Here is a 26,560-nt window from a genome sequence, read left to right as displayed (position 1 = left end):
GATGATAGGGTCTTATTTTCTTTTAGGCACCTGTTTACTGAGGATGTACAGCAGAGAGGCAAATGGAGGCAAGAAAGCCTGCTACTAGAAAAATCATATTAGCAAATGGAAACTATTTTCTAGATGATGCTAACATAACCAGCACCCAAGCAGGGTTAGTTGTCCACTGGTTTTACATTGTTTATCTGAGTTACTCTCCTATGGCATTTCTTGCTCATCTGTTACTATCCTATGGCATTTCTTGCTCATCTGTTAAGGTTACCTTATCAGCCATTTCAGCATGCCTGCCCTTGGCTCCTCCTCTTTCAATGCAGCCTCATATTGTAATACTCTTGAAAGTGGCTTTGCATAAAAGACCTCCAAGAAAAACAGTGGTCTCTCCTTGGAATCTTAATTTTGTGTTAGAGAAGCTAACACATTTATTTGAATCCGCTAACCTGTCTGAGTCAAGGTTCTTAACATGGAAAACAGTTTTTATGATTGCTCTGATCTCTTTAAGAAGGGTATCTTGAGTTACAAGCTCTTATGGTGAGTCAGTTATATCTTATTTTCTATAGGTACAGGGTTTCTTTGAACCTAATACATCTCTTATGCTTTAGGTGGTATCTGAGTTTACTTTAAGCCAAACTGTCCATCACCCCATTTTCTTTCCTGAGCATAAAAATGAGGGACAAGGGATACTCCATACCTTGGATGCCTGCAGACAACTTGGGTACTATCTTGACAAAACTAAATCTTTCAGATCTTTAGATCAGTTGCTCATATTCTTGTTAAGGTAAGAAGGAATGACTTATGTCAAAACAGACTTTTTCCAAATATACTTGTCATAACAAAACTATTCCAGGCAGGGTTAAGGTCCACTCTGCCAGGGCCCTGGCTTCATCTCTTGCTTTTTGGAAAAGGTTCGATTCTAGAAGTATTCTAGTAGTTGCTACTTTGTCCCCTTTACATAATTATACAAAGCACTATAAGCTTGATTCCTTCTCTGGATCCATATCAAGCTATGACCAGTTTAGGGAGCCCTGAACTCTTCTCCTTCCACCTCCCAAATGTGATTAGCTAAGGTACTCTATCCATATACGTAAGGCTACTGCAGCACTGATCAATATAATGAACATAGTACTGTTGTGTAAGTTTAACTTATAATAGTAGATGTTCGAATGATCACTGCTGCAGTAGACACTCCCTCCCTCCATCCCCTTTGTTACTTTGCTGCGTTTTTTATGCCAAGGTGTGGACATTTTATTTTTTGTTCCAAGCATTGCCCTTTCAGGCCTCAGCCTCCCTCTCTGTGAAGGCAGGAAAGCCCTTTTAGTAAGCTCATCTCAAGCTGTTTGATAGTTTGGGCATGTGAAAGGTGCCCTGAAGCTTTGAAAACTGGCCAGCTTTTACATTCTTGGCAGGATACATCCCTTATAGCTAAGGTTAAACATCTACTGTTATGGTAAATTCAACTTGCACAACTATACTTTCCTCATTTCATGGTGGCTTGACTTCATTTAGTAGTTCACCAGTTAAGTAATAAATTAGTCCAGCTATGAATTGTGCGCTTTGTAGCCTGGACTGATGCAACCCACCTCGCAGTACTGTATTTAGATATAGACTTCCTTATACCTGTACCTAAACCTATTAAGGATGTAATGGTTGTTGTTTCCATGTTGGCAAGCTCTGGAATAGACTTCCCTTTGTAGTGTGGCAAATGGCAAAATTCTGGTATGCAGAGTTTAAACAAAGGAAGGAAAGTCCGTCTCTACCTTCACTGGACATGTCACTGGAGTTGCATGATTTCTTTTTTCTACTTGCAGCTGCAGAATCTAATTGCATTTATTACATGTACTCATTTTAAAATATTTATACCTGTTGCATAGCCGGCCTTAGGCATAGGCCAACTAGGCGGCCGCCTAGGGCGCCGGTCTAGCAGGGGCGCTTTTCCAGTATTTATTTGGTATAGGTAGACCAGGATGGGGGCACCAGGTAATGTGGTGGGGGGGCACCGTGGAGCCCTTTTGCCTAGGGCACCAGATGACCTAGCGCGTTCCTGACCTGTTGTATGATAATATAATGACATTTCCAGTCATCAAATAAAACCCATTCAGCATTATGTAAGCGTAAGCAAATACATTCAAAATTATTAGTAGGGAATGCTATTTAAATTGCTGTTGAATTGTAAGTTATGTTGTCTTTTGATTTCATTGTATTGCATAGAACCTAAAAAGTGTTATTTCAAGGATACCCAATCACATTTTATGTAATTTTTGTGTTTTAGGAGATACACCATTCTTGAAGCCAGAACAGGCCTTTGAAGGAACAAACTCAGATGTTGGGAAGATTGTGCTGGCCTTGTACAGTGGTCTTTTTGCATATGGAGGCTGGTAAGGTTATACAATGTTTCAAACTCTCTCTCTGCATTTTGTTAGTAGGCTTTCTCATATTCTTTGAGGGTTTTTTTTTTCCTTTTTTGCTTCATATCCTTTATGAATTTTGCTGAGCAGAGTTGTATTACTGGCATTAAGAAAAAAAAGTTGAATTAATTCCCCTAACAGATTTGTTTGTTTTTCAATTGCATTGTACAGGTTATAGGTCACATTAAAGGTGGGGAAAGTTTTGAAATAATTTATTCTGGTCTCATTTTTTTTTATATCACAAAAACCTGGCATTTTAGCAGGGGTGTATAAACTTCTTATATCCAGTGTGTGTGTGTGTGTGTGTGTGTGTGTGTGTGTGTGTGTGTGTGTGTGTGTGTGTGTATTATAGCAATAACCCATGCCTGGGTGTGGGTAATGCTGGATTTACCCACGGTTGGGGTGGTTTGGTCACGAGGGCGAAGCCCGAGGGACCAAACAAAGCCAACCGTGGGTAAATCCAGCATTAACCACACCCAGAAGTGGGTTATTGCTATTATACAATGACATTATTTAAGAAAAAAAATAATTAATGTTCTTAAATAATGGCATCATATAATGCCTCCTTGCTGCCCTTCCGCAGCTGTCTGGTATTCTGCGGCAGTTCTGATGTACTGCGCATGCGTATGCCTACGCAGTACATCAGAGCTGTGGGCAAAAGCAACGGAGAAAGCAAGATCTCTGTTGCTTTTTACAAACTGTTTTGCTATGTTAAATGGGTTTAACATAGCGACACAGCTTTAAAAAAAGCAACGGAGCAGTTGCTTATTTTAAAGCTGTCTCGCTATGTTAAACCCATTTAACATAGCAAAACAGTTTGTAAAAAGCAACGGAGAAAGCAAGATCTCCGATGCTTTTTACAAACTGTCCCGCTATGTTAAACTTGTTTAACATAACGAGACAGCATTAAAAAAAGCAACGGAGAATGTCCGTTGCTTTTTTTAATGTCTCGCTATGTTAAACGAGTTTAACATAGCGAGACAGTGTGAAGCAACTTAGATCTTGCGAGTTATAGTAATGGAAAAAGTCCGGGCGACCGGACCTTTTTCCATTACTATAACTCTGATTTTACAACGTGCACGCTGACCAGTCAGTGTGCACGTTTTTTGAATATTAATGGGGGTGGTCGTATAAAAAAAATATATATATATATATATATAGCTGATTGCGGAGTTGACTAAAATTTGTGTGTGGAGGTATAGCCACATCTTTTTCCTGAGACAAGAGTTTGCTGGCAGTTGTCCTTGTAGCAGTTACCGCAAAAACCAAGAACCAAGACCAATAACAAAAGATCGACCTGGAAGCTGACACCACAGTTAGTCGATAGTCCACAAATTGCTCTTTATTGTAAAAACAGATGCCCAAAAACGTAACACTGCTACATGTTCAATGAATTTCGAAAATGGCTCCGTTATACCACCACTACCTGCCACAATTGATCTAAATGGCAAGGGGTCAAGCCCCTTATGGGTTTTAGGAATCCCAAAAATTATGGGAGACATAGGTTTTGGGACTAACAAAAAATTGTACAATTTCTCGTTAATGGCCCCTTGCCATAGGTGGTCATTCAAAGAATACTTAATCTTAGACCAAAAAATGTGCACTTCATTTCTCGAAACTGCCATGTATTGACTACTGTCTTGCAACATTTGATAAATGTACTCCTCATAATTGTTCTCATACATAAGTACAATGCCCCCCCCCCTTATCGGGTTTCATCACCCTTATGCTCTCATTTTGTAATAGCTGAACAAAATCAAACTCCACCTGCTTAAAATTGAACTTATCAGAGTGATGTTGCTTGAGACTCCTAAGCTCATCTTCCACTAGTTGTTCAAACAATTTATTGGATGCATGCATGGGGGGGTTAAATAAACTTTTCCTATTTAATTCAGAAGTTGTGCTTGTCTGCTCTTTAAATAATAACTGCAAATTGAGACTTCTAGTGAATAGCTTAACATCTATTAAGGTGAGGGGTATGTTACAATTTTTTAATGGAACAAAATGTAAACCTTTTGTGAACACATCAAAGGCATTGCTATCAATTACAGTGTCCGTATAATTATAAATAGTAAAACTGGACTTAGTGTGTGTTGTGCATACTCCTTGTTTAGAAATTATAATTGCTTCATCCACCTGCTCCGGGCCCTCTGGAAGTACATTGTTAACCGTACCTATAATATTCCCCATCATTACATTTAAAATATCAGGGGATGTGTTAAAACCTATGTGTTCCACTGACGTGGTCCTTGCTGTTTCTGCTTCCACCCCTTTGCCCGGCCCGAGGCTGATGAAAATCCTGCACTGAACCTTTACGTTCTTTACCAGCTAGCCTTTCACTTCTCCTTAAAGGTCCCCCCCCCCCCCAGCTACTTGAAGCTGAATTTTCTACAATATTGGGATTCTGGACTTCAGCTCTGTACTGTCTAAATAGGGGATATGCCACCCCCTCCCTATATTCATTCAAGTCTCTTTCAAGCTTGCGAATTTTCCTGTTGATAACCTTGTTGCAAAATGCATCAACCTCATCAAATGCTTTGCCGTAATCAAATTTAATTGCCATAAAATTAGAGTCAGTAACAATACAGTTGTTTAAAGCATTCAAGTCATTATTGAGTGTTTTCTGCTTAAATTCGTATTCTTCAATCATGACATTAAGCATTTCAGTGCCTGCTCTATTGAAAATGTCACAAAGTTTAAAGTAGTACGGTGTTCCAACTTGAACATTATTAGGGAACTTGAATATTCTCAAGCCCTTAGGAACACGCTTTTGATTCACACACTCTTTCAAGTAGTCCACTTCAATTTGAGTATTTTTCAAAGCATATAATTTCTTTTTTAATTCCTCAAGCTCAAGCTCAATGTTAGCAGTTTTACTAACATTAACAGTACCTTTAGTGAACGCGTGTTGTTGCTCCATCCAGTTCTCAAAATTAAACTCCTTACGCTGCTGCCCTTTCTCAGCTCTGGAACCATTGCACCTTTCCGTGTTGTTAGCCCTTTCAACTCGATCAGGACCTTGATTCCCGAGTTGCCCTACATTCGGGTTGTCAATAGCTCCGTTTGCGGATCCAAAAACATTGGCGCCTCCACAAGCTACACCAGATTGCCATCAGCTTGTGCTGCGCGTTGCCGACCTGGTAGTAGACCCCCCACATCCGGTTCAGCTCCCTTCAGGAGCTTAGTTAAATCAGATAAAGCTGCCAGCACAGCATTAAATTCCGCACGAGTTACCGGTGCGTCTGAGTCATTGCTTGCCAAAATACGTGGTGTTTCCACTGGATCAAAAGTGTCCGCTTCCGCAGCCATGTATAACTCTGACAAAACCGCAAAAACCAAGAACCAAGACCAATAACAAAAGATCGACCTGGAAGCTGACACCACAGTTAGTCGATAGTCCACAAATTGCTCTTTATTGTAAAAACAGATGCCCAAAAACGTAGCACTGCTACATGTTCAATGAATTTCGAAAATGGCTCCGTTATACCACCACTACCTGCCACAATTGGTCTAAATGGCAAGGGGTCAAGCCCCTTATGGGTTTTAGGAATCCCAAAAATTATGGGAGACCTAGGTTTTGGGACTAACAAAAAATTGTACAATTTCTCGTTAATGGCCCCTTGCCATAGGTGGTCATTCAAAGAATACTTAATCTTAGACCAAAAAATGTGCACTTCATTTCTCGAAACTGCCATGTATTGACTACTGTCTTGCAACATTTGATAAATGTACTCCTCATAATTGTTCTCATACATAAGTACAATGCCCCCTCCCTTATCGGGTTTCATCACCCTTATGCTCTCATTTTTTAATAGCTGAACAAAATCAAACTCCACCTGCTTAAAATTGAACTTATCAGAGTGATGTTGCTTGAGACTCCTAAGCTCATCTTCCACTAGTTGTTCAAACAATTTAATGGATGCATGCATGGGGGGGGTTAAATAAACTTTTCCTATTTAATTCAGAAGTTGTGCTTGTCTGCTCTTTAAATAATAACTGCAAATTGAGACTTCTAGTGAATAGCTTAACATCTATTAAGGTGAGGGGTATGTTACAATTTTTTAATGGAACAAAATGTAAACCTTTTGTGAACACATCAAAGGCATTGCTATCAATTACAGTGTCCGTATAATTATAAATAGTAAAACTGGACTTAGTGTGTGTTGTGCATACTCCTTGTTTAGAAATTATAATTGCTTCATCCACCTGCTCCGGGCCCTCTGGAAGTACATTGTTAACCGTACCTATAATATTCCCCATCATTACATTTAAAATATCAGGGGATGTGTTAAAACCTATGAGTTCCACTGACGTGGTCCTTGCTGTTTCTGCTTCCACCCCATTGCTCTGCCCGGAGGCTGATGAAAATCCTGCACTGAACACTGATGTGTTCACAAAAGGTTTACATTTTGTTCCATTAAAAAATTGTAACATACCCCTCACCTTAATAGATGTTAAGCTATTCACTAGAAGTCTCAATTTGCAGTTATTATTTAAAGAGCAGACAAGCACAACTTCTGAATTAAATAGGAAAAGTTTATTTAACCCCCCCATGCATGCATCCATTAAATTGTTTGAACAACTAGTGGAAGATGAGCTTAGGAGTCTCAAGCAACATCACTCTGATAAGTTCAATTTTAAGCAGGTGGAGTTTGATTTTGTTCAGCTATTAAAAAATGAGAGCATAAGGGTGATGAAACCCGATAAGGGGGGGGGGGGGCATTGTACTTATGTATGAGAACAATTATGAGGAGTACATTTATCAAATGTTGCAAGACAGTAGTCAATACATGGCAGTTTCGAGAAATGAAGTGCACATTTTTTGGTCTAAGATTAAATATTCTTTGAATGACCACCTATGGCAAGGGGCCATTAACGAGAAATTGTACAATTTTTTGTTAGTCCCAAAACCTAGGTCTCCCATAATTTTTGGGATTCCTAAAACCCATAAGGGGCTTGACCCCTTGCCATTTAGACCAATTGTGGCAGGTAGTGGTGGTATAACGGAGCCATTTTCGAAATTCATTGAACATGTAACAGTGTTACGTTTTTGGGCATCTGTTTTTACAATAAAGAGCAATTTGTGGACTATCGACTAACTGTGGTGTCAGCTTCCAGGTCGATCCCTTGTAGCAGTTACACTTAGTCTTTTCCAGGTATGTTAAATTTGTTTTAAATTCCCTAACTTCTGCTTATTTGATGTAGTTTCAGAATATTCCTTGCAGCTGTTGAGTGTTCTGAAAGGTCCTTTTCCCTCCCAGCAACCTGATGGCTGGTCTAACCATTCACAGTGTACCTTGGCATCTTAGAAGATAATTAGATAAAGCAATGTCTACATTGTTGTAAATTTTCAGCTGATGAAAATGGCTTAATTTCATATACTGTAACTCAGTGCCCCTGATTGTTTGCCCCATTTGGTATACTTTATGCAGAGTGGGTAAAGCTTTCAACCTTGTGACACTCTGCTTTGATTTCCTTTTAGTGTCTGGTCCTTTAAGTCTCCTTGACCATCTGCATACTTCAGCACAGAACCTTCTAAGATTAGCGGCAATATTTCTAAAGTCCCACAACATTTGTATTTGCTTTGAAATTGACATTCCTAACTTCTATACCAGCATTGTTTTCAGAGTATGTCTGTGTTTATCTTGTACACTTTATTTTTGAGAGAGGAAGTAAACAAGAGAAAGTAGTTAAAAATAGGTACTAGTTTATATACTTTTGTGTACAGAGACATCCCACACACATTTAACACATTCACCAATAAACACACACCTTTGTAATGAAAACAGCCTGTTCCTTTTATGATATTCAAGGAAAGGAAAAACAAAGTCTAAGCACATTCCAAAGCATCCTTTGAATGTACACATGCTGTGCTGGCAGGTGCAGACATCTGCATTTTGTCACTGATAAAACCCTTTGTTTTTTTCCTTTTGAGTTTGGTATACATTCTTGTTTGCCTGCATGTGGTTAAATAGAAACAGCCAAAAGAAAGCAAATAGAGCCTTTATGATTAGAAAAGATAAGATGTGATTACACATCTTTGGGTGGAGTGTGTCACTTTTAAATTATTTGTGGAATGAAACTATTTTGTTTATTGGAATGCTATGATTAGATGTTGTTTGAATGTAAATAATAATAATAATAATGACTACAAACAGAACAGTACAGCTTTAAGGTGTATTTAAGATCAGGTTGTGTGTTAGGCCTGGCAAGCCAGCATGTTAAACTCTACTGCCAATCATTAGCGGACCGGAGTTCCGCTGTGGCGACCCCTAACCGGGAAAAGCCGAAAGACACAAACAAATGGGTTGGCCCCCACCACAGCCGCAGCTAAATGAACTATTAGAATATGATTGTCTGACTTTCAGAAATATTGTTCTCTAACTAAAAAAAGGCGTATGTCCATTAATGCATGACTTAATACAAATGAGCACTTTGTTATTTATTTATTTATTTTTACATTTGTTAACCATGGGTGTATGCCTGGGCCAAAGACCCTTTTTTAGCAGAGGCCCAGGGAGAAAAGCTCCACATAGACAAGTTACAGATGCATTTAGGTGTTTAAATAGCACCACAATACATACAAATTTGGGAAGAACATATTTTACAGTGGTGTGAAGACCGTACAGATACAGGGAAATCAAAGAACATTCATTAATAATAATACTAGTTAATAAATTTCATGGTATACAGTTGCGTTTTGAAACGCAACAGACTGCATACATAGTACATTAGATTATTTTTGCAGTACTAATTGACAGCTTCAATTGAGGAAAATAAACCTTCATTAGTAATATATGTCATAACCATGGTTTCATGGTAAACCATTTGTAATTAGAACAGTGGTAGTACTCGTTAATTTCTTGGTTTAAATGTAAAAATTATTTAACTTGATGGGGTCAGTACATGCGAGTGAGAGTGAGGATTTAGTAAGAGGAGCGTAGGATATGTGCCTTGTCTGATTGCTCTAGCCTGAGGAGCAGTCAAAGCACAGCCAGCTTTGCTTCAGATGTTGCCTGTTGAGGTTTTTAAAGGAGGCTTTGGAGGATGTGGTTTGTATGCTAACTGGGAGGGTGTTCCATTTTTTAACCACTGCATTACTGTATAGTGAGTCACCAAAGCTGTTATTGCTGTTGGTGACTATGACGTTCATGCCCTGGCCTAGCAATCAAGGATCCTCAGTCCTCACCACTAACACCACAGAGGGCATCTCATATATGAGGAAAGGATAACAAATACACACAGTAAAGCGCAATTTCCCTTAACAGCACACAGAGATCACAGTCAGTCCGAGGCTGGTCGCTCCCTTGCTCTCCAGGTCCCCAATAAGACTCCCCACTGGAACAGCTATAGGGTCCAGATCTCAGCCTAGTGGGCAAGCTAAAACCTCTAGCACCCTCTGTCCAACCAGTGCTTCGTGTCCCTGCCCAAGTAGCTGACACACACACACTTTGAGAAGAGTTTATATAACCACACAGACACTCCTGGAGAAGGCTGGCACAGGTTCTCCAGCTGTGCCCCTTTTTCCCCAGACTATACAGTAGTACCACTTGCCACAACCCACTAATTATCAGCTACTCAAAGGCCCTTAGAGTATACAATTATTACTGTGCAGTATTATTATCCAATTGGTAGTATAGCCCAGGGCTAAAGCTATAGGAGTGGCTTTGTACAATTTTACCAAAGGCATACAAATACTCTAAACAGCTTAAATTATCTCTACAGAAACCAGCCACAGTTAAAAGGTTTTAAAATATTTAATAATAAATAATTAAAACCACAAGACAATACTTTCTACTACACAGTGTTAGTCAAGAGTTCCGAGATCACTCAGAAATACTTAAAATAAACCAGTAGTACAGTTCTGACATCACAGAAAAACACTGAATCTAATCTTTCTAGTTCCTAGCTATTTATAAAAGAAAACACAAGTCTAAGATAACTTACATAGGTTCATAGGTGGGTAATAGGCTATCTGCCCGAAGGCATTTATAAGCCTAGCCAGAATGTGTTGGCTTTTGCCGCCCCCTTAGATTAGTTCCTTGTGCCTCTGTCCAGTAGAGCCGCTGAAGTGATCCCCGAGGTAAACTTTCCCATCCACTCGTCAAGGTTTCTTTTGAAGTGCATTAGCGAGGAGCTCTGCCTAATTTAGATTGGGATCTTGTTCCAAAGCATGGGAAGTCTCTGGGACAGGAATCTATCCCTCCAGCACGTCCTATTTATTGTGACGAGGTTTAGATCCCAGAGCGTGTGGCTCGAGGGGATAAGGTTTTCCTTAAGTGGAGCATGTCCATCAATTGTGGGTTGGACATGGTCTTGTATGTCAGGCAGAGATCACCTCTGAGTAGGCGTTATGCAACCGAGTACAACTGGAGTTTCTACAGTCGAGCTGTATAGGGCATCTGTTTGAGGCCATTGATCCTCTTGGTGAGGTACTTCTGTGGTCTTTCCAGCTGTTGCAGGTGTCTTTTAAGGTGGGGCATTGTACTTTGAGATAGGTCTGATGAGTGATGAGTAGAGTAGCACAATGACCTCTTTTGATCTGGATGCGAACCCTTTTGTGATTAGGTGGGCCATGTAGAAGGATTTTATAACCACTTTGGCAATGTGATTATCAAAGGTGAGATTACTATCTACTTGGGTCACCAGATCCCTTATTACATCTTCCCTATTTATGGGGACTACCACCTATGTGGTAGTTTGTGGGTACTTTATTTTTTTCAAAGGGGATGACTATGCACTTTTTGGCATTTAGCTTGAGGCCGTGAGTTTGACACCAGGTATCCGTCTCAGTGAGACCCTTTTGGAGGATGTCTGTGTCAGGCAGAGAGTCAATTATAGCCCCTAGTTTGCAGTCGTCTGTGAACTTGGTCAGCCATAGTCCTCCTGTGCTTACCTGTACCTCTGAGAAGTATATGCTGAACAGGAGGGGTCCTAGGACTAAGCCCTGAGGAATGCCAGTTGTAACAGGTTTAGTGTCGTACCTAGCTCCCGCAACTCTCACCATGTGGGTTCTGTCCGTGAGCCAGTTGGCACCCCATCTTGTGAAGTAGGGATTTATGTTCAGGCTGGTGAGCTTGTCTATAATACCAGAATGGGGAATGGTGTTGAAGGCCTTAGCGAGGTCTAGGTAGGCTGTGTGTACCACCTTTCCCTCGTCTATAGGCTTGGTAACTGTCTCAAAGAAGTCCACCGGGTTTAGGAGGCATGATCTGCCCTTAAAACCAAACTGGGTAGGGTCCAGTGTTTGGAGGTTCCCAATGTCTCTGTTAATGAGTTCCATGATGATGCGCTCCATGGCCTTGCAGACCAATCTAGTCAGGCTTATAGAGCGATAGTTCCCAGGGTCTGTTGTGGCTCCACCTTTGTGGAGCGGAATAACCCTTGCTGTGCGCCACTCTATGGCTATGTAGCCTGTGAAGAGGCTGAGTTTGAACATTGTGTTTAGGTGAGGGGTTATTTCATCTTTGAGCTCGTGTAGGACGCAGCTTGGGACACCGTCCGGTCCCATTGATGCTTTGTTTTTGGCTTTGGAGAGGGCTGTTTTAACCTGAGTGTCTGTGATTTCAGGGACTCTACATTCTTCTGGTATGGTTATGGGCCCTTTTAGGGGTGAGAGGGGGTGAAATTTGCACTGAACCTGTCTGCCAGAATGTTGGCGATTATCAGTCGGTTCAGTGTATTTTGTGCCATTCTGCACTAACTCCGAGCAGACCTGAGCATTGCCACTTAGATTCTTGACATAGCTAAAGAATGCCTTGTGGTTATCTGAGTGCTTGGCAGTGTTTCTTTCAAAGTTCGCCTTGGATGATTTTATGAGGGATCGTAGTTTTTTGCTGATACTGTTCAGGGATGTCTTCCCTTCTTGGGATTTTACTCTTTTTCTGTACTAGTTTCCTCCTCCTATTGTATAGCTTGTTTATGGCAGGAGTCCACCAGACTGGTTTCCTTTTCTTGGAGGAGTGAGTCTTGGTTTTGCTTGGGATGGCATGATCCATGCGTTCTTGTAGTTGCCCGTAGAATGCATTAGTAATGGATTTTGCAGCTTGGACAGTGTTATCCTTCAGCATAGGGGCTTTGAAACTTTCCACCTCGGTCTTAAGTAACGTGATGTTTGCTTTTGAAAAGTTTTTCACGGTGGCTTTCTTGTCTGGGGGTGGGGGCGGAATATGGATATCAAAAGTGATTTGTTTATGGTCATATCTAACCAGCGAGGGGTTGACCTCTGGTGTGGAACAATGGTCGCCTATGTTGGTGATGACCAGATCCAGTATGTTGTCACCTCTGGTGGGAGTGTTGACTAGTTGAACCAGGGCGTTTGAGTTTATAAATTCTAGGAAAAGTTGGGCAAGGGAGTAAGTACTTGAGTAGTTCTCCCAGTTAATGTTTGGGTAATATTAGGGTGTTTGGTAGGACCTTTGCTTCCCAGTGTTTCCAGAAACTCGGAATGGGGGTCCTGGGACATGAAGGGTGATCTGTAGCAAGCTACAATTTGAGTTGTAGTTTTGCTCATTGTTAGTTGCATGTGGATTATCTCTGAAGCATCGTACGTGGAGTGCTCTCTGGAGCCTTAAACCAGGTTTCTGTTACTGCACATATATCGATTTTCTCCATACTGAGGAGTGCCTCGAGTGCGTGCATTTTGAGGTTTAGACTTCTGCCATTGAGTAGCATTACCCTCAGTTTTTTGTTACTTGTGTTATTTATGGCGGTGGGTTTGTCGTCTTGCCTAAAAAAGGCACTGTGGGGGTGGCAAGTATTCGAAAGCCTAAGGGTGACAGGTGCAAGCTGTCTCTAGCGAAGCTGGGTGGCTTGTCGAGCATGTCATCCCGGGTGGACAGACACTGGATCCCCTTTGAATGTCATCAGAAACTTAGCCAATTGTTGAAATCAAGAATTTTTTTCTTTATATCGTGGTATCATTCTTGGTGAGGGTAGGATGGTACTCAGGGTCAGGGTCATACCGTTCTGGGCTGGTATGAGCAAGACAGTGCTGTGAGCTGGATAGTCAAGACAAAAATGCTTAATCTCTGGTTCTCTCTGTTTAAATTGAAATTGCAGTTCTGATAAACATTACATCATTTCACACTTTTCTGGTGTTCCCAGGCCAACAGAAACTGCATCTACATTCTTTTACACCTAGGCAGAAACCAGAGCAATAAAGAACATTTATGCATGCAAATTCTGGTCATTAACTTTAGCTTTAAAACAGTAGGCAGGAAGCCTTCATCTAGCCCATCCGGAGCCAAATTGTAAACATCAAAGACAGTCATGAAATGCTTGACTTAGCTTTCTTTACAGCAGACTGCAATGTTGCTACATTGTTTTAAGTTCAACATTTTACAGCATATCCTTTCATTAAAGAAAACAAGCTTGTAGTTCAACCTTCATATTTAGAAATGACAGAATTATGTATACAAATTCTGTCTGGCTAGGCTGGCACCCTTCATCTGTCTTCACCCAGTCTTACAATGACTTCTAGTTGTAGTTTGATCGAAGAGTCCTTGTGTCTGAGTGCTGTTCTAGGTTTTTGAGGGTAGGACACTTATTAGGGAAGTAATAGTGAGAGTGACAGAGACAGAGCTGATTACAAGTTAGTAGGTTGGGCAGTTCAAGCCAGTGGAGCTGGTGCTGAGCAGTACAGTGGTGGGATCTGTATATGGGCAATTTGCAGCAAAGCGGGCAATTATGTTGTAGCTGGCTTCCATTTTGCTTAGGTCAGTTTTATTGAGATTAGTTAGAATGGGGGATGCATAGAGTAGGGTGGACAGAAGTTGGGAGCGTACAGTGGCGGCTGCTGTATTGTTGCTGAGAAACAGTTTAATGTGGTAGAGATCCCAGTTTGGCATGTACTTTTTTATAGTCATGTTGAGATGACTATCAAAATTTAGGTGGCAGTCTATGGTTATTCCTAATAGCATAACCTGTGCCTCTGGTGTGATTGGGGGTAGTTTGTAGAGGAGATGTTGAACTGACTGCTATTGATGTTTTTGTTAGAGCTGGTTATAATTATTAGCTGTGTTTTCTTAGGATTGAGGATAAGTTGGGCTTTGGTAAGGTAGTTTTCTACGTCATAGAATGCTAATTGAGTTGTTTGCAAGAGGGTGGGTAGTAGTGTAGTATCTGCATACTGAATGATAGATGGATGCTGTGTGAAGGTATGGAGGTAGTTTGTGAAAAGTAGGAGTCCTAAGATAGACCCCTGTGGGACTCCTGTAGTTATGGGTGACAGGTGAGAGTATACAGAGGTTAAGTATAATTTTGCAATTCTAAGGCAGGGTGGTGTTTTTTTATGATGCTCAGACATAGCTGAGTGAGTTTATATTTGTGATTATAGAGTCCTATGATTTTAAATTCTTATCGCAGGGGTTAGCATTGTTGCCTGACAGTGCCTGGTTCTTCAGTTCATTTGTCAGCTGTGATGCCATCTATGTAGAGTGTGCATGTCCTTGTTTCTGCATGGATTTTTTTCAAGTGGGTGGTCCAGTATCCTTCTACATTTTGGAGATGTACCATTGGTGAATTTGGTGTTCTTCCAAATGAATTGAAGGTGTGTGTGTGTCTGTGTGTGTCTGTGGCCACACATGCATATGCACACATATCCTCATGGCTATGCATCCTCTGATGGACTGCTGCCTCTTCAAGGATTAGTTTCTCTACCTCTTGCCCATTAAATATTGGATTAAGTTCTGACTCCTGCACTCCCAAATAGAATAAAGTGGGTAATTGGAGAATGAATGAATGAGTTATCACAGTGATTGAAGGATCAGGGTGCACATTCCATAATGAGCACAGCAGTCTGCGGTGCTGCCGTGCAAGGTGTTTGGAGAACCAGTACTCTTAAATGGCTAGAAGCAAAGATGCTAAATAGGTTTTTGGCCTAAGCTATTGCTGCCTTACAGCTGTTATGTAGTTTGTCTATGGACAGTTATGCACACCCCCGAATAGTCAGAGTTTTGGGTTTCTGCATATTTTGTTGCATTTTATAATTCAGCCTTGCTTTATATCTAGTGTCAGGGTAGTTGTAGTAATCCTTGAAAGTAAATAGTGCTCTTACAATTGACTGTTTAGTGCATGCTGATGTTGTAAAGGCAATTTTTGAATGAAGCTAAAAGTGTGCATTTTACAAAGTGCCTGATGCTGTGACTGCTGAATGTAGGATCTGAGGTGGCATTAAGGGCACCCCAACTTAGGATTTGTTGCGACGATGAATGCAGATCTGCAAAAGGAAAATGTTTGCTAATCTTGGGCCTGGTAAGGGTGTTCACGCGGGTTTTTTTATAGAAGTGAGAGTGCACACTTCAAGGTCTGCTGTGTCTGTGTATGTAGTTTTAGAGAGGGAAGAAATTGTTTGGATTTTGAGTCCCAGATGAAACTGTGATTATGCAGTGGGCAGGGTTACAGGTGTGTATTTCACGACATTTAAGACTACTAATGCACGTTTTGAGGGTGTCCATTTCCAAGTCCATTGTGGGTATTAATGGGAATTTAGAAATAATGTAAACCCTTCAGTATGATTTTGGATTTGGAAGTAGGATAGCAGTGCCCATTTTCCACCTTGCTATGGCTGCGACTGTTTTAGTTTAAGATAGTATACTTATGCACACCCAAGGGTCTACTAGTGCTGTGAATTCTAGACTGGAGAAATTATAAAAGTACCTACCACCGGGCTTCCTGGGACATTGAATGCTAACTTTGTGGAGAGGGGTGAAGTATGCTTGCCACAGTGTTGTGTAGTAAATATTGTACAGCAGTAGGAGAAGCAGAATTAGTATTTTTTAAATAGACTCCTGTATTTAGTAGTAGTGCAAGATTACAGCACTATGGGGAAGAAAAGGAAGTTTGTCTTTATCCTGAAGGTTACACGATCAACATCATGATCAGTCCCCTCTCTCCATTTTTTACAAGGGGTGGGGTATCACTTCAACTGTTACAATCTGTCGCACAGTCCATCCACCTCTTTGCTGAATGCCCTCCTTTCCTTCCTCCTGTTTGTCACAAATCTTCACCAGATTGACATCTGCTCTCCTGCACATGTGCCCGACCCACTGTAATCTGTTCTCTCTGAATTTGTGTAATTGGAACTACTTGAGCATCTGCTTTGATGTCCTCATTTCTTTGTCTGTCCCACAGTCTGCATCTGCTATTCATCTCAGGCACCATACAGAAGTACTGCTGGTTGCACCACTCTTTTTTGTTTACTTTTCAGCTTCTTTTGCATTTTATCCCTGACACTCTGACATTTGACTGCAGCTACTCTGAGTCTAGCTTTAACCTTTTCATTCAGGCTTCCCTTCTCACTCAACTGCTCTGTGATACCGATCACTGTTCGCATGCGTCATTGGGTCTGCACTGTGGAGTAACACTGGTTATTCCAGTATACCGCTGATTTAGTTTCCGTGGCATTAAGGATGAACTGGAAGTTTAGCTATAATCGAAGTGTGGAGAAACCTTCCTGGAACTTGGATTTGGCTTCAAGAAGAGACTTGCCTGTTTTGTGACATCACAACTGGGCTACTGCAATGCTTCAGGATGGAAATGTGTTGTATAAGATAGGTGCAGAATAGCAAAGTACAGCTGGATACGAGTGAAACAGCCTAGTTCAAGCAATGGCTGTCCTTGTAGTGGGGAATCATATTCAAAGTTCATTCACTGACTTTTAATACATTTCATGACTTGTATCCTTGCTATCTGAAAGACCTGCTCTGCAGTGAGACTCCAGGCACTCACTGTGTCCTGCTGCTAAGGGACTGCTAGAGATTCCAAACATGCACCTTAAGACACTGTGGATAAGATCACCATCTTATGCTACTGCTGTCAAAAAATTCTCTACCATGCTGGCTGTGGGGGATGCCAAACAGCATTTTTCAAATCTGGTCTAAAGACTTTTAACTGGGAGGCATTTAGTCTGTGAACTGAATTTATTTGTGCCAGTTATTATGATGGAATGAGTTAGAGGGACAATTTTACAGATTTGTATGCTTTCACACTATATAGCAAGAGTATCCAAGCTGAAAAACCACACAAAGGAGCACGGGTGTGTGTGATGCAAAATGCCTGACATAAACTTTATTCTCTCAAATGTTTCCTAAAGGAATGAATGGGAACAAGTAATATGTAGTGCGCTTCACAATAGAGGTGTTTCCCCAGAGCTAGGATTTATGGAGTGAGGTCGGCAAAGTCAAGATTCATATTATACTGGCCCACAAATTGTCATAACTCTTTTAAAACTTCAGTTTTTAAATGCTGGCCTAACTTCAGTTCATTGGTTCATAGATTGATACTAGGCTATTGGCCCTAGGGCCTATATAAGCCTAGCCAAAAAGGTACTCTGGCTTTCGCCACCCAAGAAAATTATTTTCTTGTGCCCCTGTCGAGCAGAGCCACAGAAGTGATCCTCGGGATGAATTTCCTATTCCAATCCAATCATCAAGATTTTTCTTGAGTGCTAATGAAGACTACATAGATAGGCAGTTTGTTCCAGAGTATGGGAAGTCTCTGGGACAGGAATCTATCCCTCCAGCATGTTCAGTTTATTGCGGTGACAAGGTTTAGGTTCCTAGAGCACGTAGCTCTGTGGGATTGGGATTTCTTTAAGTGGAGCATGTCCAACAGCCCTGGGTTTGACATAGCTTTGTATGTTAGGCAGAGATCGCCTCTGAGTAGGTGATATGCAACAGAGTAAAGATGGAGTTTTTTTAGATTGTCTGCATAGGGCATCTGCTTGAGGCCGGTAGTCCTCTTTGTGAGGTATTTCTGCGGCTTTTCCAGTTGCTGTAGATGTCTTGTGAGGTACATACCAAAATGGGCATTGTACTCTATAATGGGTCTAATAAGTGATGAGTAGAGGGGAACAATGACCTTTTTTTCCCTGGATGAGAAACCTTTTGGAATGAGGATTTCCTGACTACTGTGGCGATGTGATCATCCTATGTCCCAAGGTCTCTCATCATACTTTTGGTGTTAAGTAGACTACTGCCTGTGTGATAGTTCATGGATACAGAGGTTTTACCAAAGGGGATGACCATACACTTTTTGGCATTGAGCTTGAGGCCATGGCTTTGACACCAGGCATCTGTCTCAGTGAGGCCCTTTTGTAGGATGTCCAATCATTAGAAGTTTCAATTATTGTAGTCATCTGCGAACTTCATTGGCCAAAGACCTTCTGTGTTAGCCTGCACTTCAGAGAAGTAGATAAACAGGAGAGGACCCAGGACTGAACCCTGTGGTACTCCACTTGTCATTGGTCTGAAGTCGGATTTGGAGTCTTTCACAGTGTGGGTTCTGTCAGTGAGCCAGTTGGCAACCCATCTTGTGACGTAGGGATTTATACCTAGTTTAGTGAGTTTATCTATAATTCCAGAGTGAGGGATGGTGTTGAAAGCCTTGGCAAAATCTAGATAGGCTCTGTGAACCACCTTACCCTCGTCTATGGCTTTGGTGACTGCTTCAAAGAAGTCTATCAGGTTTAGGAGACATGATCTGCCTTTTACAAACCCAAACTGGGTGGGGTCCAGAGTTTGAAGATTACCAATGTCTTTGTTTATAATTTCCATGATGATACGTTCCATGGCCTTGCAGACCAGGCTTGCCAGGCTAATGGGGCAGACATTCCTGGGGTCCGTGGTGGCTCCCCCTTTGTGGAGTGGGTAACCGTCGCTGTGTGCCATTCAGTGGGCACAAAGCCTGAGGTGAGGCTATGATTGAACATGGTACTTAGGTTGGGTGCCAGTTCGTTCTGTAGTTCATGTAGAACGCAGCCTGGGATGTTGTCAGGTCCCATGAATGCTGTGTTCTTGGATTTGGAGAGTGTGGTTTTTACCTCTGCAGCCGTGATTACAGGAACTTTGCATTCTTCCGGTATATAGATGGGCCCTTTAGGGGGTGACGGGGGTAAAGTTAGCACTGAACCTATCTGCCAGGATATTGGCAATATCAGTTGGTTCTGTATATTTAGTGCCATTGTGTTGCAACTCAGAGCAGATCTGAGTGTTGCCATTGAGATTCTTGACATAGCTATAGAATGCTTTGTGGTTGTCTTTAGAATCGGTGGCAATTTTGTTTTTGTAACTAGCTTTGGAGGATTTTATGAGGGATCTCTGCTTACCAGGGAGTTCCTCCAATTGTGGGATTTTACTCACTTTTTTTTTTTACAACAGTTTCTTTCTTCTGTTGTAGAGTTTGTTTATGGCAGGGGACCACTGGGTTGGCTTCCTTTTTTTTGGAGGATAGCATCTTGGCTCTGTTAGGGATAGCATGATCCATGCACTGAAGTGCTTATAAAGTGCATTTGTGTAGGATTCAACAGTCATACCTCTATTGTCCATCTGCATGGGTGTCGAGGTTTGCCACTTCTGTCTTGAAGCGTGAAGTTGGCTTTGGAGAAATTTTTTATGGTGGTTTCCCTAATGGGGGTTGGGGTCAGGATGTGGATGTCTAGGGTGATTGATTAGCTTGTGGTTGGATCTGACCAACGAGGAATTGACCTCTGGTGTGGAACACCGGTCGCCCATGTTGGTAATGACCAGGTCTAGGATATTTCTGCCCTTGGTGGGGGTGTGGGGAAGTTGATCCAAGGCACTGGAATTTATGAATTCCAAAAAATGTTGAGCAAAAGAGTTGGTACATGAGTAGTTTTCCCAGTTAATGGTGGGGTAGTTGAAATTGCCCATTATAATTAGGGTATTGGGTTGTACTCTAATATTTTCCAGTGTATCAAGAAATGAGGAGTGGGAATCCTGGGGCATGATGGGGGATCTGTAGCAAGCTACAGTTTGGATTACGGTCTTGCCCAGAGTTAGTTGTACTTGGATAATCTTTGATGCATTATGCTGAGCAACTAGCCTGGAGGTGTGGATATCATTAATGAATATGGGCACGCCTCCACCATTAGTGTTTTGGTCCAGGTTAGGTGGCCGAAAGATAGGGCGGCCATGGTGGTGCAGCAGTTAGGGTTGCCGCCTCACAGCAAGAGGTTCTCCGATTCGATCCTTGGCTGGGGTGCCTTCTATGCGGAGTCTGCATGTCCTCCCTGTAGTCGCGTGGGTTTCCTCCCACATCCCAAAGACATGCTGTAGGTGGATTGAACACTCTAAATTGGCCCTAGATGTGTGTGTGTGTGTGTGTGTGTGTGTGTGTGTGTGTGTGTGCCTTCTGTGGAAGGTTGGGTGGCGGGCTGGCAACTCAACACTGTAAATCTCCACTGCCAGTCATGAGCAGACAGGTGATCTGCTGTGGTGACCCTTAACTGGGAAAAAGCCGAAAGAAGAAGAAGGTGGCCGAAAGGTGTGGTATGAATTATAGTCTGGTAATGCATGGGTGCTCTCTGGAGCCTTGAACCACGTCTCTGTCACTGCACAGATGTTGATGTTCTCCATTTTAAGGAGTGCCTCGAGTGAGTGCTTTTTGAGGTTTAGACTTCTAGCATTGAGTAACATTACCCTCAGATTTTGCTTGCTGGTGAATTTGTCATTTGAACCTTGCCTAAAAAAGACACTATAGTGGTGGCAAGAGCCTTAGCCAGTATCCGGAATCCAAAGGGTGACTGGTGCAGGCTATCTCTGGCAAAGTATCGTGGTCTGTCGATCATGTCATCCCAGGCAGACAGATGCTGGATTCCCTTAGAATGACACCAGAAGCTTAGCCAGTTGTTGAAGTCTATCATTTTGTCCTTGTACTGTGGTATCATTCTGGATAATGGCAGGATGCTACTCAGGGCTAGAGTCGTACCTGCCTGGGCTACAAGATCGGAGAGCTCCTCCATGTCTCTTTTCATGTAGTCCAGGGAGATGCGTCTTGGGTCATTCACACCAAAATGGACAATGACAGAGTCATATTTGTACTTGTTGTGGAGTGAATTGAGTGCGTGCGTTGTGTGGCAGATCATGGCACCTGAAAGGCAGCTGTTCTCCTTGTTTAGACTGGTGAGTGGACCATCAGTGTGCCTGACTGTAGAGTCACCTTGGGTACGTTATGCCTTATGGGTTGTGGTTGAGTGGCACACTGAGTTTGTGGGCTATGTGTCATTTGGGTTGTGTTGGGGGGGTGGAGGTTGCTTGCGTTTCTGCTTTGGAGGTCTCTGTTACTTGAGGAGATTTTTATTGAGAGCCTCCACAAATGTAGGTCTGTGTTTTGTGTTTCTGTGTGTGTGCTTTGTTGGTGTACGCTTTGAGGGACTATGTGATGAGTGTGGTGTGGTGCAAGTGTTTACCCTCTCTTCTTGACTGTCTAGTCCAGTTTTGGGTGAAGAGAGCTTTGCTTCCAGTTTGGCTATATAAGTGCATCTCTCGCAGGTTGTAGTGTTGGGTGGTAGGAGGAGAGGGTTGTCTGTGTACATGAGGCAATTATTGCATTGCTCCAAGATGCCCAGATTCATCAGGTAGACAGGAGAAAACACCGGGAGCTGACCCTTAGACATGCTTAGAAATAGGTACTTATTTAAGTACTAAAAACTGTTTCCCCCTAGACAAGTGAGGAAAGTTGAGTGCTGTAGTAAACTGTAGCTTATTTAGTGCTTGCATTGAGTTCTGAATAAGTGCAGAGCTCAAAGAAACAGATTTGAGTGCTAAAACTAACAATAAACTGGCTAGTTCTAAGGGAAACTTTGAGGAGCAGACTGTATGGTGCCAGAAGTAGTTACTCTAGCTAAGCGGCGATGCATAAAGTGTATTTCATTTTTTAATATAATAGTAGCAAATGAGTAAATTGATTTAAACAATTTAACCAATTAACTAATAAGCTAAAAACTGAACACCGTTTCAGCAGCCCAAGTGCTTAAACCAAAGGCTTAGAATAACAGTTGCAATTTAATCAGGCTACTAACAAGCAGTAATAAATGCAGCAGAATAAATGCAATTAGGTACTTTTAAGAACAGGCAGCAAAAGCAAAATAAAGTAGGAAGAAGCACAAATACAGTAAAAGCAGATGAATAAAGTGCAATTTTTTTATATAACAATAGAAAACGAGCAAACTGATTTAAACAAATTACCCAGTTAACCAGTAAAAAAGCTGAACACTGAGCCCTGTTCCAGCAGTCTTTAATCAGACAAGTTTTAACTGCACACTCCTGCTACTAAGGTGTAGGGGAACCTTCTCCAAAAAAAGATGGCTGGATTAGTGCTCAAGTTATACAAACAAAGCTAGATTCAGCAGGCCTGAATCTAGTCTATGCTACAGCAAACAAGGCACACCAATTTCAGAACGAAACAGTTCAAATAAGCAGGCACAATAAGCCTTAAACCAGAAATTCCCAGCTCAGAAGGGCAGAATCTAGCCTTCCCTCCCACAAGTGTGCAGACCACAAACCTTCTTGATGGAAAATAACTGGCCAGAAGGCCAAGTGCTTAAACCAGAACTAATACACTTTTAGAATACAGACACTGAGCCTTCAATCAGCAATTCCCAACTTTGAAGGATGTAAGCTACCTGTCCTGCCACAACAGTGCAGACCACAAACTTTAATGTAAAACAACTGGTCTGAAGCCCAAGTGCTTAAACCAAAAGGCTTAGAATAACAGTTGCATTTTAATCAGGCTACCATCAAGCAATAATAAATGTAGCAGAATAAATACAATTGAGTACTTTTAAGAAGAGGCAAAAGCAAAATAAAATAATAAAGTAGGAAGAAACACAAAAACAGTAAAAGCAAATGAATAAAGTGCATTTTTTTGTTGGCAAAGTGCAAGGAGAGAGGAAGGAGGAGAAGAAGATAATTCAAGGATAAGAACCTAATTGGGTTGGCCTTCTCAAATGTTCTCTCACTATTAAGTAGAGTGAACACTAGACTTGGAGGGATGTCCCAGATCAAATTTACAGTAAGGGTGGACAACTGCAAAGCCACCAACTGTAACAACACCAGAAGACTAGGGTGGCAGGGAGGGAAAAAGTTTCAGGACAGATGAGAAACAGAAAACAATGCCAGAAAATATATAAAATTCAGTCAGGCAAATAAATAATTTTGTCAGGCAAAAGACAATGCAGAACTCTGAAAAGTTAAAATGCCAAGAAATATACTTGCCAATCAGTTATATATATTTCCAGATTGTTTGAGAATCACATTTCAACCAGAACACCAGGAGTTTCTAACAGGTGTATGCAAGAATTTACAAAGTATTTTTAAATCAGCAAGCCTTGAAGCAATCATATAACACAAAAGCTGTTAGACCAGTTTTATAAACTCCACCACAGGAATATGTGTTAGTGTTAAGGCAGCCTAGTATGTGATTTGCAAGACTATTTACATATCACAGTAATATAGAATGATGATGTAATGTTCTGACAGTCAGGGTCCCCTGTGCCCAGATTTCCTGCAAACATGAATATTCACAAAAAGAGTATTGTTTAAGGCTGTCTTCCATTTCAAGTTGAGACTATTTAGAAATGCCTGTCTTGTAGCATTACAGGTAAAACCTCATCACTTGGCATGGTTCACTGTGCATGTACAAAACTTGTTAGCATGGCTTCTCTTGTTTGATTTCTCCAAGACTTTTGGGTTTCTAATACCATGACAGGAATGGACCCCATTCCTAAGTCTTAAGTATGATTAAAGTTCATGAAATTAGTATGGTTTCAATCCTGCTCTTCGCAGCACCTGCAATGTGCCCAAAATTTACTCCTGCAATTAATACAGAGTTTGGTACCATATCTTGACTGTACATTCTTTTTTATAAGACTTGTTGCTCCTACTACTATTGGAACTGTCTGGGTATTCTCCTTCCACATTACTCTCATTCCTGCCTGCAAATCCTGGTATTTTATGATTTTATGTCCCTCTGTATGTAAGACACTGTAATCTAATCAGACAAGAGAAGCCATGCTATGCCCATTCTGGAATTATAGCTAAACTCAAACTAGGCATAAATCCCTACGTCACAAGATGGGTTGCCAACTGGTTCACTGACCACACTGTAAAAGTTGCAGACTCCAAATCTGACCTCAAACCAGTGACAAGTGGAGTACCACAGGGTTCCGTCCTGGGACCGCTCCTGTTTATCTACTTCTCTGAAGTACAGGCTAACACGAAAGGCCTCTGGCTAACGAAGTTCGCAGATGACTGAAAACTAGGAGCCATAGTCAAGTCCCTAAATGATGTGAACATCCTACAGAAGGGCCTCTCTGAGACAGATGCCTGGTGTCAGAGCCATGGCCTCAAGCTCAATGCCAAAAACTGCAGTGTCATCCCCTTTGGTAAAAACTCTGTACCCATGAACTACCACATAGGCAGCAATCTACTTAACACCGAATGAGTGATAAGAGACCTTGGGACCCAGGTGGATAGTAGTCTCTCCTTTGATAGTCACATCGCCACAGTAGTCAGGAAGTCCTTCTACGTGGCACACCTCATCATAAAAGGGTTCTCATCCAGGAAAAAAGAGGTCATCGTTACCCTCTACTCATCACTCATTAGACCCATTATAGAGTACAACGACCCTTTTGAAATGTACCTCACAAGACATCTGCAGCAGTTGGAAAGGCCACAGAAGTACCTCACAAAGAGGATTACTGGACTCAAAGAAATGCTCTACACTGACCGCCTCAAAAAACTCCAGCTTTACTCCGTAGCATATCGCCTACTCAGAGGTGATCTCTGCCTAACATATAAAGCTATGTCAAACCCAGAGCTGCTGGACATGCTACACCTAAAGAAATCCCAATCCCTCAGAGCTACATGCTCTAGGACCTAAACCTTGTCACCACAATAAACAAAATATGCTGGAGGGATAGATTCCTATCCCAGAGACTTCCCATACTCTGGAACAGGCTACCCATCTATGTCAAGCAAAGTTCATCATTAGCACTCTTCAAGAAAAATCTTGATGAGTGGATGGGAAATAGGAAATACACCCCGGGGATCACCTCTGTTTGTCTGCTCATCAGTGGCACAGGAAAATAACTTGCTTGGGTGGCGTAAGCCAAGGAACCTTGTTGGCTAGGCTTGCGTAGGCCCTTGGGCCGATAGCCTAGTACCTCCCTATGAACCTATGAATCACTGGGTGTAGCAATTTCAAAGATTAATGATGCTTTTATCTTCTTTTCATGGACTACTGTACCTGGTGTTCTTGCCTCTATATTTTTTAACTTTTGGTAATAGATAATCCCTTGTAATATAAACATCATTCTCTATAATGCTTTATGGCTCATGTTTCCAATGCTTCTCAGCTACTTACGTACTGTCATGTTTGCACAATCCCCTATGCAATAGTCTTGCCACATTATTATGCCTTTCAGTATACAGGTCCCCTGCCTTTAGAGTATTGTACCCAGCAACTAGGTGTGCAACCGTTTCCAGTTGTGTTTTTACAGAACCTGCATTTGTCTGCTTCTCCCACATCTTCAATGGACTTTGTAAACCAATGTGTACATAGCCCACTATCCTGGACTGCTAATATTAACCTTTCATCTTTTGGTTTAAATTTACCTCTCTTTTGGTTTAAATTTACCTCTCTTTTGTCAGATCCTGATCGACAAGAGTCGTTCCAGGTGTTTTCTATACTTGCGGCTGTATGTTTTTTCCACATTTCTTGCATTCTCATTTGCTCCTTCTCCTTTTTATTTGTTGTTGTTTTCTGATACATTCAGTTGCTGCCTGATTTTTGTCTACTTCTGGTTTGGTTTTCATTCCTGGTTGACACCAATATGCTTCTGCTAAACAAAGCAGGGAAGTCATCTTAGATTTGTTCTCTTCATGTACCAAAACTTTCACTATGTTTGGATCTGTTGGGGGCAGCAAATATGTATGTAGTCCTATAATTGCATATCTGTACATGTAATGAATTTCAAGTAGGCCCATACCGCCTTCAGAACGAGGAATATATAATCTTGGTGTACACTGATTGTTGTATATTGTTTAAGTGTAAAGCATTTTTCTTGTTTTCCTGTCCAACTGAACCAGTACCTTTTGGGGCCAGTCACTCGCCACAAAATTGTAGGTTAGAGCAGGAAGAGCAAATTGCTTTATAGCTTAGACTTTATTCCTAGATGTCAGGGCTGTTTTCAATATTAATTTTAGTCTTCTAAAATGTTATTTATTAAGTTTTGTTTGCATTCTTTTTCATATTTTATTGTTGATCCTTTGTCACTTCCCGAATATTTATACATTTCCTCCTGCTCAAGTTCCTTTGTATCACATTCCTGTCCCAGACTGATATTTTCTTAGTGC

At 41.5% G+C, this 26,560-nt stretch overlaps 1 protein-coding gene across 1 annotated transcript in view; it reads left to right on the top strand.

The window, feature by feature from the left end:
- Nucleotides 1–26,560, top strand: part of SLC7A5 (solute carrier family 7 member 5) — a 445,177-nt gene that overhangs the window by 248,022 nt on the left and 170,595 nt on the right. Inside the window, exon 3 of the mRNA XM_044081532.1 lies at nt 2,267–2,372. Within this exon, the coding sequence (XP_043937467.1) occupies nt 2,267–2,372 (106 nt within the window). The remainder of the gene's footprint in view (nt 1–2,266; nt 2,373–26,560) is intronic.

Source organism: Protopterus annectens, chromosome 8.part0, assembly GCF_019279795.1.
Source record: "Protopterus annectens isolate FY-2018-M chromosome 8.part0, PAN1.0, whole genome shotgun sequence".
In the NCBI taxonomy this organism is placed as follows: Eukaryota; Metazoa; Chordata; order Ceratodontiformes; family Protopteridae; genus Protopterus; species Protopterus annectens.
This window is presented reverse-complemented; position numbering and strand designations above follow the sequence as displayed.